Genomic DNA, 14,997 nt, shown 5'->3' with positions numbered 1-14,997 from the left:
GAGATAATTGGGTCCTATCAATGCGGCTTTAGACCTGGTAAACACACCCTGGACCAGATATTCACACTGCGCCAAATCCTGGAAAAGACTCGAGAAGGACAAATCAACACCTACTATCTCTTTGTTGACTACAAAGCCGCCTTCGATATCCCCTTTACGTTCAAAGGTAGTTCAAGCCATGACTGAGTTTGGTATCCCTGCAAAATTAATACGACTCTGCAGGATGACACTTGCTGATACGCGTTCCTCAGTAAGAATAGGAAAGAATCTCTCCGAACCATTTAATACCAAACGAGGTTTGAGACAAGGAGACGACCTATCGTGTGAGAGATGCAGATTTGAATAGATATGGCACACTAATCACAAGAGATCATGGGTCGGTCACCGGAAGTAGTAACTACAGCCTTTGCAAAAATCGAAAGAGTGTCAGTGCAAATGGGTCTGGCAGTAAATGGAGATAAGACGAAATGGATGGTTTCAACTCCCAAAAAGCCTTGCACAACCGAGCAGATAAAGAAAATGAAGAAAGTTCGGAGCCACAATTTTGAGATAGTCAGCAACTTTATCTACCTCGGCACTGCCGTAACCGAAACGAATGACACCAGTTTTGAGATTAAGCGAAGAATAATACTGGCAAACAGATGCTACTTTGGACTAAGTAAGCAGTTTACAAACAAGGCCACCTCTCGACAGACGAAGATTACGCTATACAAGACACTGATATTACCTGTGTTGTTATATAGTTCGGAGGCATAGGTGAAAGCATATGAGTGGAGTATTTGAGAGAAAAATTCTTCGTAAAATATATGGACCAGTTTGCGTTAATGAAGAATATAGGCGACGTATGAACCACGAGCTGTATGAGCTGTGTGACGACAATAGCATAGTTACACGTATCAAAATACAAGGGCTGCGTTGGCTAGGTCATGTTGGCAGAATGGATGAAGAAGCTCCAGCAAAGAAGTTTTTTCAAGGCAAACACAGTGGTGCACGCAAACCGGGAAGACCAAAAGCCCGATGAAAAGATCAAGTGGTGGGAGACACCTCGAAACTTGGTGTCAGAGATTTTAGAATGAGCGCAGTAGATCGAAGAGCTTGGAACGCTATTCTACGTTCGGCTAGTGGAACAAATATTCTGTCATAGCCAATTAAAGTAAAGTAAAGCTTTACTCCTTCGAAAGTTAGCGTGCTTTCGACAGACAGACGGACGGACATGGCAAGATCGACTTAAAATTTCATGACGATCAAGAATATATATACTATATGGGGTCTTAGATGCATATTTTGATGTTACAAACAGAATGACGAAATATGTATACCATATATGCATAGCTATCATCTCATTTACAGTTACGCTACGATTCGCATCGATTCTGTGAAGAAGTACGGTTCAATGATGCCACTAGCCTATAAACCGCACTAAGCTGTAACTTTTTCTGGATGCATTGACAGCTCTTGCAATGCTTCTGACTGATCTTCACTCCAAAATCTACAATTCTGCTTATTAACGTACCCATTGGGCCAAAATTGAGCTTCGTCCATAAAATGGAATGGAATAAAATGGAACTTCCTTACCAGAGCACGCATTTTCATAATAAAATTCAATAATTTGCAAGCGTTGTTTGTTTGTAAGACGAATCATGGTTAAATTATAGGTCAAACTGAGGATATTTAATACTGAAAGAAAACACGAAACGTGTGTGAGCTCTTTAAACAAGTTTTGCCAAAAAGATAATAGCTTAAAAATCACCTTTATATTCTTGATCGTCATGACGTTCTTAGTCGATCTAGCCATGTCCGTCCGTCTGTCCATCCGTCCGTCTGTCTGTCGAAATTGAAATACTTCCTATCAGTGAAAGTCGTATGGGATTGTAAATGGGCTATATCGGTCCATATTTTGGTACAGCTGACATATAAACCGATCTTGAATCTTGATTTCTTGAGCCACTAGAGAGCGCAGTTCTTACCCGATTTGGATGAAATTTTGTATGAAGTTTTTTATTATGACTTCCTACAACTGTGCTAAGTATGATTCACATCGTTTCATAACCTGATATAGCTGCCATATAAACCGATCTTGGATCTTGACTTCTTGAGCCACTAGAGGGCGCAATTCTTATTCGATGTGTCTAAAATTTGAGATAAAATGTTTTGTTATGACTTCGAGTAACTGTGCTAAGTATGGTTCAAACCGGCACATAACCTTGGATCTTAACTACTAGAGGGCGCAATTCTTATGTGATTTTGCTGAAATTTTGCATGAAGATTTTTGTTATGACTTCCAATAACTGTGCTAAGTATGGTTCAAAACAGTTTACAACCTGATATAGCTCCAATGTAAACCGATCTCCCAATTATATTTATTGTGACTCTAGAGGGGAGAAATTCTTATCCGATTTGTCCGAATTTTAGCACAACGACTTTTTGTATCGCCTTTAATATACATCTTAAATTGGCCTAAATCGGTTCATAACCTGATAGAGCTCCCATCTGAACAGATCTCCCAGTTTTAGTTCATGAGCCATTAAAGGGCGTAATTCTTATCCGATTTGGCTGAAATTTTGCACAATGAACTCCACTTTGGTCTCCAATAGCCAAACTAAGTATGACCCCAATCGGTTCATAACTTGGTATAGCTGTAATAGTATAGCAATTCTTATCCATTATCCCTTGTTTGTCTATAAAGAGATAGCGGCCAAAGAAATTGACTATTACGATCCATAATTAATAAAATTCGGCCCGGCCGACCTTAGCACACTTTTACTTGTTTTTTTTTTTTTCATCCATACAAATCAACCCGCTCTAATATATATCCGTCCGTCCATACTAATTGTTGATGTAGGTCGTTGGGGATTGTAAATGGGCTATTTCGGCTCAGATTTGGATATAGCTCCCATATAAACCGATCTCCCGATTTGACATCTTGAGCCTCTGGAAGCCGCAGAATTTCCTCCGATGTCGAAGGAAATTCGCACGGAGTGTTTTTTTTTTTTTTGTAACTTTTAGAAACTATAGTAAGTGCGGAACAAATCGGTTTTTATCCTGATATAGCTGCCATATAAACCGATCTCCTGATTAGACTTCTTGAGCCTCTAGAGGGTGCAATTCTTATCCAATTTGGCTGACATTTTGCATATGTCGTTTTAATATGACTAAGTATGGTCTAAATCAGTTCAAAACCCTATATAGCCGCCATATAAACCCATGTTCCAATTTGACTTTCTGAGCCTCTGGATTTGCCTGAATTTTTGGAAGTGGTATTTTTCAATGACTTCTAACAGCCATGATAAGTACCTAGCAAAAACTTGGTAGGTACATGTAATTATTTTTAGCATGTAAAATAATGGATAACTCATTATCCTTAGATTTACTAGCTGCTAAAATATAATGAGTTATCAACAGGAATACCACCTGTGTTGCCGGTAGTACAAATGTCATTACATATAACATTCGATGAAGTTCAAGAATAAGCACTTATTTGTAATAATGGAAACATTATTATACCCTTAGTATTGATAAAAATGCCATTAAGAAACTGCGGGCAACATTATCTCATACTAATGAGTGCTGTCCGTTATAACGATAAGCTTAATAATGTGGGACCTCCATTTTATTGGCGAGTCCGAATGGCTTTCCACAAAGCGAAGCCACTTAGTAGCACCAGGGGGGAAATACTGTGGCGTTATTATTATAAATTTTTTTTTATGTTTTCTACCTGCCCACAAATCTGCTGATTGTTCCGTATGCTGTGGGCGTATTTAGTTATTCATATAAAATGTGTCTTCCTCAAAGAAACTGAGCAGTGGTAACGTGATGGTGGGGAAAGGTGCGAACATGTTTAAGTCTAAGTAGTTATTTTGTAGCAACGTTCAATTAAGACAATATGTCATTATTTTTTGACAACTTGTATGCTTAGGCATAAGTACTTATTTTTAAGCTATTGGTATGCTAAAAATAAGTAGTTATTAGCTTTTGAATGAGCTTCATTTTCTGGTTATTTGGTAATGAGAGTTTTTGCTGGGTACGGTTCTCATTGGTCAATGCGATCCATGGTGGAGAGTATATAAGATTAGGCCCAGCCGAACTTAGCACGCTTTTACTTGCTACATGTTATTTTTCTTCCAGAAAGCTTTTTATCGAACCTCATGAAAATGTCAGTATTCTTTACGCTGATGTGGTAAATTATACTCATCTCACTACGACGCTGGATGTTAAAACGCTGGTGGAAACGCTGCACGATTTGTTTGTGAAATTCGATACTGCTTCAGAGGTAAATTATCCAAAATGGGAATGAAAAGAAGCTAAATCACCTACCCAACCACTTACAATTTCAGGAGTACAATGTCTTACGTATTAAGTTTTTGGGCGATTGTTATTATTGTGTAGCCGGTGTCTCCATACCCAATGAGCATCATGCCAAGTGCTGTGTTGATCTAGGATTACGTATGATCAAGGATATACGTGATGTAAGGTATTGTTCTTCTTCTTCCTTCCATTGTAGTTTGCTTAATACAACATAATTTGTTTTCCTATGTTTTTATTCCTAACTAAATAAAGGACTAGGCGAAAGTTAAATATCGATATGCGCATAGGTGTTCATACAGGTCGCATTCTTTCGGGCGTTTTGGGCGCATGTAAACTGCAATATGATATCTGGTCCAAAGATGTAGACATTGCCAATCGTTTGGAGCAAACCGGCATGGCGGGCAGAGTGCATGTCAGCCAACATACGCTTAGAGAACTTGAGGGAGAATATATGTATGAAGAAGGCACCGCACAAGGACGCGTAGATCCTGTGCTCAAGCAAAATAATATAATAACATTTCTGATAAAGCCACCAAGGGTAAGGAATTGGGAGCTATGGAGCTAATTTTTAATTATTAGAAACTAATTACCTTTCTTCACATTTCAGTATGCCTCGTACAGTGAACAACGGCGCCCTTTGGCCGGAGTTAGACGTCAAATTGAACGCAATCGCACAGATACAGCAACAGATTTTATGCAAAACAACATACAACAGTTCAATCAAATACGAACTCAGGCAAAACTTGAAATGAGTAGGGAGTTGGATAAAATGCCAATTGGAAGAATTCAGTAAGTAAAAGGTTCTAAATCAACATTAAACAGATAGCAAATGAGGTACCAGAAGGTTGCTATGCGAACTCTCACAACATTTGGTAGAGTAGTACCAACATTAATAAGCGGAACCAAGCTTTTGCAGAATTCTTGAATACTAAAGATCTAATAACACTTAATATAGGTAACACCGCTAACTTTGTTTATAGAAGCAAAAAGAGGAGGTTTTAGATGAGTCAATATATTCGGAAAATCTAATCAATGAGGTTCAGGATTTTCTGAGCATCGCTACATTAGGGTTAGAATAGCACGGTCAGCGGAGAATCCGATGAGCCTCCGTAATAAGTTGAAAACCAATTGGACCAAATTCGGAAGACTACTGAGAAGAAGACTTGGGGAAGATAGTTTAGATTGTCAAGAAAGAGAGAGAGACAATGATAACAATTTCAATAGGATTCTGACGGCAATAGTGGGGTCTTTCGAAGATTGTGGTTCTCTTTGAGGAAAGAAATCAGCCCAAGAAAAACCCTGGATGACCGGGAAGATTCCTAATGTTTTGAAAAAGGTCCGCAGTCCTTATAATTGAGCAAGTCATAAAAAAGCGGAAGTTTCGGATGTTTTTCACACATAGGTCAAGGAATAGTATAAAATTATCAGAGCGGCCAAACGTGCCTCCTGAAAGCTTTCCTGCGAACGGGTCGATAGCATTAATGACGCCGCCAAGATGAAAAAAATTCTCTCAAAACCCCATGTTCAAACTGAAACTCAAACTTTTGATGAAACCACACAATATGGACGGCACTCACAAAGCCCACGGAATCTTTAAATAATGAGGTTGATCTAAGGTTTATCAATACAGGATTTATGGTAAAGAAGCCAAACCATTTAAGTCACCCGTACCTGATGGAATACTTCCGGCGTTACTACAGAAGAAGGCCGACTATTTAGCGCCACATCTGGCCAGTATTTTCACAGCGTGCCTAGGACTTGCATATACTGCCAAAGCCTGGCAGGAGGTAAGGGTGATATGTATTTATACCCAAGCCCGGCAAGGCAAGTTAGGCGACACCAAAGGCCTACAGACCTTTAAGCCATACATCCTATCTAATCAAAACCATGGAACGTATTGTGGATACCTTGACAAAGAGAAGGACATCCAGCGAACTGCACAAATACAAAGGGCAGGCATAAGGCAATGGAAGATCGGTGGAGACTGCCCTGCACGGGGTTGTGCAGAAAATTGAAGAATCCTTCGATGCCAAGATGTACACATTGGAGGAATGCATTGACTACGAAGGGGATTTTAACAATGTGAAGATCGACATACTGATCCAATCGTTAGACCAGCACCGGTTGGACCAGGTCCTTAGGGATTGGATAAACCATATACTAAGGAACTGATGGATGAATTATGTGTTCCATGACGTAAATATAAAGGAGTAAGTGGCACAGGGCGCGCTACAAAAGGGGATTTTGGCGCCGCTCTTATGGGTGACCACCATAAATAACCTATAACTAGAGATGGGCGATGGGTAAATACCCAAAAGGAGTAAGTGGCACAGGGCATGCCACAGGAGAGCATTTTGTCGCCGCTCCAATGGGTGACCACCATAAATAACCAATTACCAGAGATGGGTAAATACCCAAAAGGTATTTACCCGGTAAATTGGGTAAATACCCAAAATGTATTTACCCGGTAAATTGGGTAAATACGCGGGTACTTACCAATAAATACCCAAAAGCTGAGTAAATTTAATTTTGCAGATATCTTGGCTATATAAAACATTTTACAAACAGTTTTTAATAATTTCGTATTATTTGTATAAAAACCTGAACTTCTGATCTCATAAAGTAAGACCTTAATAATATTTATATGGACGACCGCCCGATCTCTCGATGTAGAGTATTAAGGCTATGAATAATACATTTATTACCCGATTTCGATGAAATATGACACAGTGAGTTTGGAAGATCGGATCACATTTTAATAAAACTGCCATATAGATCGATATTGAGCCCATAAGAGTAGCATTTTTTATCCGATTTCAATGATGATCCGATTGGCACAATGACTTCTGGAAGACCCCTATCCATGCCTGTCAAATATGGTCCAGATCGGATTTGGATATATTTAGATCTCCAGATATAGAGTATTGAACCCATAAGAGGAGCATTTTTCATCCGATTTTGATAAAATATGGCATAGTGAGTTTTGGTAGACCTTTACCCATTCCTGTGAGATGTGGTTCAGATCGAATCACAGCTTCGGTGTGGTGGTGTTTTTATTTTCTTTGTTCGACTCGTGCTCTCGTTCGTTTATGCTTTACTCTGGGTTTTTTTTCTGCCACTCTCTGTAAATGTACTATTCCCCTAAAAACAATTTTTATACCCTCCACCATAGGATGGGGGTATACTAATTTCGTCAATCCGTTTGGAACACCTCGAAATATTTATCTGAGACCCCACAGAGTATATATATTCTTGATCGTCATGACATTTTAAATCGATCAAGCCATGTCCATCTGTCTGTCCGTCCGTCCATCTGTCGAAAGCACGCTAACTTTCGAAGGTGTTAAGCTAGTCGAAATTTTTCAAAAACAATTTTTGTTAGTGTAGGTCGGTTGGGTTTGTAAATGGGCCATAACGGCCCATGTTTTGATATAGCTGCCATTTAAACCGATCTTGGATCTTGACTTCTTGAGCCACTAGAGGGCGCAATTCTCATCCGATTTGGCCGAAATTTTGCCTGAAGTGTTTTGTACTGACAACCAAAAACTGCGCTAAGTATGGTTGAAATCGGTCCATAACCTGATACAGCTGCCATATAAACCGATCGTGGGTCTTGACTTCTTGAGCCACTACAGGGCGCAATTCGCATCCCATGTGACTAATTTTGCATAAAGTGTTATGTTATGACTTCCAACAACTGTGATAGGTATGGTTAAAGTCGGTGCATAACCTGATATATTGGGTTGCCCAAAAAGTAATTGCGGATTTTTTAAAAGAAAGTAAATGCATTTGTAATAAAACTTAGAATGAACTTTAATCAAATATACTTTTTTTACACTTTTTTTCTAAAGCAAGCTAAAAGTAACAGCTGATAACTGACAGAAGAAAGAATGCAATTACAGAGTCACAAGCTGTGAAAAAATTTGTCAACGCCGACTATATGAAAAATCCGCAATTACTTTTTGGGCAACCCAATAGCTTCCATATAAACCGATCTTGGATCTTGACATCTTTAGCCACTTGAGGGCGCAATTCTCATCCAATTTAGCCGAAATTTTGCATGAAGTATTTTGTTACGTCTTTCAACAAGCGTATTAAGTATGGTTCAAAACGGCCCATAACCTGATATAGCTGCCATATAAACCGATCTTGAATTTTGACTTCTTGAGCCACTAGAGGGCGCAATTCTCATCCGATTTGGCTCCTCCTTGCCCTGTCACTCTCGGGATGCACAATAAATTGATGGTTGAACCACCTGGCGCATCTCTTCAGATCAGTCACGGCTACGTCGCCAAAAGTGACTAAGGTCCTGTCATCCCGTCGACCGGGATTCGAGAGTGACTTAACAGTAGACCACAGCTTGTCTAATTATCATTGATTCAAGTGTTCCAGCCACAAATTCCGCTTATGTTCGTTGTGATTCTGGGGTTAGTGGGGTCCGTACAACGAATCCCATCACGCTCGTCTCCGAGTACCACTGCCTGCGCCGGGAAATTGGGCCGAACTTGGAGTATTCGACCGGCTGGTATAAAGCAAGCGGCTGCTGCGTTATTGGTGTCTCAGAATTTTCTCTCGGCAACTAACACATCCGAGGGGGGTGTTAGTTCACTGAAGCGGCGACTGGTGTATTCTCTGAAGCCAGCCCAATCGGCCTTCTTCTGATTAATAAACGTCCGGGGCTCAGAGGTTATGAAGTCGGGTGGTCGGTCGACGGTGAGAATTACGGGGAGGTGGTCTGACCCCAAAGAGATGACGGCTTGCCAGGATACGTCACTCAGGAGGTCGGGGGATGCAATGAAAATATCTGGCGAGCTGTTACACCTCCTCGGTATCCTAGTGGAGACATCCTTATTCACCCTGCAAAACGTGCAGACTTCAATCTGCTCTGCCAAAGCTTTGCCACGCTGGTCGTTACCTAGGGGAGAACACGTATACTGAGGCGGCAGCCTTTGCCAATGAAGGATTCCATCGGTCAATACGGTGCGTACAACCGGCTGTCATGGGATTGTTCTACAATGGGATTGTAGTACATGGGATTGTACAAATTTGGTAGTTGGTTTTTTTCTCAGTTTTTTTTTTCTGTGTACTTAGGTGGGGACACAATACCAGACATTAGGGACGTGGTATGGAACTTAGGGGCGTGGTATGGAAACAATTAAGTATTTTGTAAGTATCACGGAATTGCTAACTTAGATTTTCTTTTTCGAGGTTACTTATTAGTATTAAGAACGCACAATAAGCCTATTACAGGCTTAGGTGTACGTCCGTAGTGGCATGAGGCGGATTAATATCCACACCCTCTTTTCAACCTGACCTTACCTTATGCTAGTTGTACAGCTATTGGGACTCCAGCTCTACTCTTCATATACACCTTGTTGACTCCGTGAGACACAATATCTTTACACTTGTTGAGGTATTCTAGGGCAGCTACATCTCAGTAAAGGTTGTTCCCCAAAAGATATTTGTTTGAATCGGTTCCCAAGGCAGCCTGCATTCTTACTATTCGAGGAGTTCCTCGCAATTGTGTAGTGTAAAGACATCGGAATATACCAACGATCGTCCATCTACCATCACTCTCCTCATGATCCGCTTGTATCTTCCTGAAATATGCAGCTTGTGGCATTAGTGGCAACCCACATTACGGTTGTGCCTTTGCCGTTTCAGATATAATTGCATTTGGGATCGCCCTATCAGCTAATATGTCTCAAGCCCAACAAAGGAAGTCTCACCCTATTGGTGAGAGAATTGCTTACAGTCTCACTATGTCTTGTTGTTCTTTCATCATCAGACCTATATTAATATTGTGTATCTTTCCATTTTCTTCAAGAGTCTCCAAATTTTGCTTTGACCGATCCAAACGTTTAACCCAAGACGAGCAGGAGGAACAAAATTTTCGAAGAAACATAACATCGGTGGGTCTATTTTTCAAAGATTGGCGATGGGAAATGCAATTCTTGCAAGAACCAGATGATATGCTCAAATACAGTGTTATCATGGGTGTTATCATATTTTTGGGCATTATGGCCATACAATCCATCAATAAAGTGTAAGTATTGATAATTTAGAGAAATGATCAGCAATCATCACTTCTTCCTCTGCAGACAATCAGCAAACTTTTGGGCCACCAATGCCTTGTACATTATACTCATGATCATTGTAATAGTTTTGACATGGTTTAAGAAACTTTGGATCATGTTTTGGGCAGAGACAATACAATCGGAGCCGGAGAACAAATTTATTCTATTCATATTTGATGCCTCGAAGCGAGTTCAAAGCAGTATTACAGCGAGAGTCACCATATATCTGCTGATAATAGTGATACACTGCTCAGCCACATTTATACAATTGGTATAGGAAAATTAAGATTTATTTTAAGCTCAAGGTTGGAATAACCTTTTCCATAATACTTTCAGTTAGATTGTAATAACTGGCCCATATTCATTGAAGGCAATTCGAAAAATTCCACCAACTTGCAACAGTTCTCCAATGGCCAAGTTTGTGATATGGGCTTCAATCCATGGGTGAGTTGGAATGGGTGAGACATTTGAGAGCAATAAAACATTGTTTTTTTTTTTTTTGTTTTTGTTTTTAATTTCAGGCCATAACCGAAAGCTTGGAACTTACTATATGCATGGTCTTCCTCTTCTCTCGCATACCCTTCATATTGAAATTCACTGTGGGTGTCCTGATTTCAGCGATCTACATAATTGTGATTTTTGTCAGCTATGCTCCCATCTATGAGGCAAGCGCCGCTACAAATGTGGATCTTAGAGCAGAATTTTCCCATGTCATGGTCATCATTATTACTCTGTGCATCTTTCATTTGATGGATCGCCAGACAGAATTCATATCGAAAGTGGATTACAAGTAAGTTCATGGGGATTATAAGTTGTGTGTAATAGTTGACTCTCTTGCCTTTTAGTTGGAAGCGTCAGTTGCAAAGAAAACAGAATGATGCCAAAGTCACCAATGCCTCCATTTCATTGCTGATACGAAATATTCTACCATCTCATGTGGGTAAGTTCTCGAAGCTTTTTGATCGACAAGTGAAGATAGCCAAAATCGCATTAACACTCAACCTAAGCTAATAACAACCCAAATGCTGTTATAGGGTGGCGCATATAGCTAATGAATAATAAGAGACGACTTTTGAGTTGCAACACGAAATTAAAGTTGTCTACCTACAAAACAATATGCAAACTTTGCCCTTGAACATTCCACTAAGGAACAGGGGCAAACCTCTTACATATCAATGAGTGCATTTCGATTCAAGTTTAAATTCAATGACAAAGGGCCTCCTTTTTACAGCCGCGTCCGAACGGCGTGCCACAGTGCGACACCTCTTTGGACAGAAGTTTTACATGGCATAGTTCCTTACAAATGTTGCCAGCCTTAGGAGGGGGAAAACCACCGCTGAAAATGTTTTCTGATGGTTTTCTCCTCCCACTGCAAAAGAATATACAACAGAATTTCAGACGCCTTAGGGACATTTATTTGAAGTCTTTCGGAGACCTGGCTCAACCCTGACATCAATAACACGGAACTTTTTTCTAATCAGTATCTGGTTTATAGATGTAATAGAGTAGGTAAACATGCTTCTGCACGGAATACGCTTGCGGAATATGATGATATTGAGTTTTTATACCCACTACCATAGGATGAGGGTATATAAATCTAGTCATTCCGTTTGTAACACCTCGAAATATTCGTCTAAGACCATAGAGTATATATATTCTTGATCGTCTCGACGTTCTGAGTCGAATTAGCCATGTCCGTCCGTCCGTCTGTCGAAATCACGATAGCGGTCAAACCCCTACAGCTAGCCACTTGAAATTTTGCACAGATACTTAATATTGAGGGCGTTGGAGATTGCAAATGGGCCATATCGGTTCAAATTTAGATGTAGCTCCCGATCTCCCGATTTGACTTCTTGAGCCGCAATTGTTGTTAGATTACAAGCCGCAATTGTTGTTAGATTTGGCTGAAATTTTGCATGTAGTATTCTGTTATGACTTTCAATAACTGCGCCAAGTACGGTCCGAAACGAGTTATAACCTGATATAGCTCCCATATAAAACGATCTCCCAATTTGACTTCTTGAGCCCCTGGAAGACGCAATTTTTGTCCGATTTGACTGAACTTTTACATGCGGTGTTCTGTTGTGACTTCCAACAACTGTGCTAAGTACGGTCCAAATCGGTGTATAATCTGATATAGCTCCCATATAAACCGATCTCCAGATTTGAATTATTGAGCCCCTACAACCCGCATTTTTCATCCACATTTTTTGACCAATCTTGCCAAAATTGTACACAACGCTTTTCTCAACGAGTATCACATAATCTGAGAAGTTTGCTCGAAATCGGTTTAGGATTAGATATAGCTCCCATATATATGTTCGTCAAATTTTGGGTAATTTGCAATAATGTTGTCTTTTGTGAACCGTATTTATTACAGTTTGAACATATTGGGTTGCCCAAAAAGTAATTGCGGATTTTTCATATAGTCGGCGTTGACAAATTTTTTCACAGCTTGTGACTCTGTAATTGCATTCTTTCTTCTGTCAGTCATCAGCTGTCACTTTTAGCTTGCTTTAGAAAAAAAGTGTAAAACAAGTATATTTGATTAAAGTTCATTCTAAATTTTATTAAAAATGCATTTACTTTCTTTAAAAAATCCGCAATTACTTTTTGGGCAACCCAATATTTGCTCGAAATGTGATACGGATTGTTTAATAACCCATCTGAAAGCATACGGCGAGGTCTATCAAAATTGGTTCACAATTAGACATAGTTCCCACTTTGTTCGTAAAGGGTAGGTGTACGGCATTATAAAGTAGGCACCGCCCGAATTTTGCCTATCCTTACTGGTTTTAAATAAAAGACGAGGGGAATATTCACTTCGTCATTCCCTTTGCAATACATCGAAATATTCATTTCGGACCCCATAAAGTATATATACTCTTGATTGTCGTAAAACTTAAGACGATCTAGCCATGTCCGTCCTTCCGTCTATCTGTCGTTTTAAATCACGCTACAGGCTTTAAAAATGAAGATAATTAGCTGAAACTTTGCACAGATACTTTGATTGTTCATTGGACTTTATCTTGATATGGCGCCCATATAGACCGATCTTCCGATTTAAGGTTTTAGGCCCATCAAAGCCACATTTACTGTCCGATTTCACTGAAATATGGCACAATGTTTAGCGACGTTCGTACTGAGTATGGTCAAGATCGAGCTTGAGTTGAATATAGCTGTCATATAGGCTGATCTTCCGATTTAGGATCTTGGGCCCATAAAAGAAGCATTTATTACCCAATTTGCTGAAATTCGGCACAAGGATCTATGTTAGGCTTCCCGACATCCGTGCCCTATATGGTTCAGATCGGTCTATATTTGGATATAGCCTTTTTAACTGATCTCCCGCTTTAGGGCTTCGGGCGCATTAAAGGAGCATTTATTACCCGATTTCGTTGAAATTTTGCACAGTAGGCTGTGTTAGCCCCTTCAACATCCGTGTTCAATATGGCCCACATCGGCCTTTATTTCGATATGGCTGCCTTATAGATTGATCTCCCGATCTAAGGTCTTGAGGCCATAAAAGCCGCATTTATTTTACTGAAATTTAGCATAGCTTTTGACAACCGTGCCATATATGGTTCAGATCGGTCTTTATTTGTTGCCATTTAAACTGATCTCTCGATTTAGGGTTTTGGGCCCATAAAAGGTGCATTTATTACCCGATTTTGCTAAAATTTGGCACAGTGACCTATGTTAGACTTTTCGACATCCGTCTCCTACATGATTCAGATCGGTCTTTATTTGGTTATTGCTGCCATACAGACTGATGTCTCGATTTAAGGTTCTGAGTCAATAAAAGGTTAATTTATTACCCGATTTTGCTAAAATTTGGCATAGCGACCTATGTTAGGCTTTCTCACATCCGTTCTCTTTATGGTTCAGATCGGTCTATAGTTGGATATAGCTGCCATTTACATCGATCGCCCGATTTTAGGCCTTGGACCCCCATTTCGCTGAAATGTGACACAGTGAGGTGTGTTTGGCCCCACGACATCCGCATTCAATATGACTGCCATATAGAGCGATATCCCGTTTCAAGGTCTAGAGTCCATAAAAGGCGCATTTATTATCCGATTTTATTGAAATTTGGCATAGTGATCTGTGTTAGGCTTTTCGACATCAGCGCCCTATATGGTTCGGATTAGTCTATATTTTGATAAAGCTGTCATATTGACCAATATTCTGTTTTTACTACTTGAACAGTGAATTGTATTAATAAGACCACTCGACGTCCGTGCCGAGTTTGGTCCAAATCGGACCATAACTAAATATAGTTGCAATGGGTTGATAAATGATGCATTTTTATCCGTATTATGACGAAAGGTGGTTAACATATACACATATGTACCCGACTTGGTGGGCCCGGCCGAACATAATGCCTTTTTTACTTGTTAGTACTAAGAGAGCACAACAAGCCGATGGCGGCCGGTTGTACGAACCGGCTTGACCCGATGGAGTTCTTCATCAGCAAGGGCTAACACACTGCTACAACAACAACATGCAACATCAATGCAGGTCCATAGTGCCATGGGGCGGATCAATATCCGCACCCTTTTTTCAACCAAACCTAAAAGTCATGAGAAGTAAGGTCCACCAGTATCTGTAGATG

At 40.0% G+C, this 14,997-nt stretch overlaps 1 protein-coding gene across 3 annotated transcripts in view; it reads left to right on the top strand.

Annotated features, from left to right (window-relative positions):
- The window catches only part of LOC106087504 (adenylyl cyclase X E), a 54,547-nt gene that overhangs the window by 37,649 nt on the left and 1,901 nt on the right, over positions 1–14,997 (top strand). For all 3 annotated transcript variants that reach the window (XM_013252560.2, XM_013252558.2, XM_059360315.1), the window contains 9 exons: positions 4,126–4,270; positions 4,335–4,471; positions 4,558–4,843; positions 4,913–5,094; positions 10,133–10,351; positions 10,407–10,653; positions 10,719–10,826; positions 10,904–11,172; positions 11,228–11,322. In XM_013252560.2, coding sequence (XP_013108014.1) covers positions 4,126–4,270; positions 4,335–4,471; positions 4,558–4,843; positions 4,913–5,094; positions 10,133–10,351; positions 10,407–10,653; positions 10,719–10,826; positions 10,904–11,172; positions 11,228–11,322 — 1,688 coding nt within the window. The remainder of the gene's footprint in view (positions 1–4,125; positions 4,271–4,334; positions 4,472–4,557; positions 4,844–4,912; positions 5,095–10,132; positions 10,352–10,406; positions 10,654–10,718; positions 10,827–10,903; positions 11,173–11,227; positions 11,323–14,997) is intronic.

The sequence above is a fragment of the Stomoxys calcitrans genome, chromosome 1 (genome assembly GCF_963082655.1).
Source record: "Stomoxys calcitrans chromosome 1, idStoCalc2.1, whole genome shotgun sequence".
In the NCBI taxonomy this organism is placed as follows: Eukaryota; Metazoa; Arthropoda; class Insecta; order Diptera; family Muscidae; genus Stomoxys; species Stomoxys calcitrans.
This window is presented reverse-complemented; position numbering and strand designations above follow the sequence as displayed.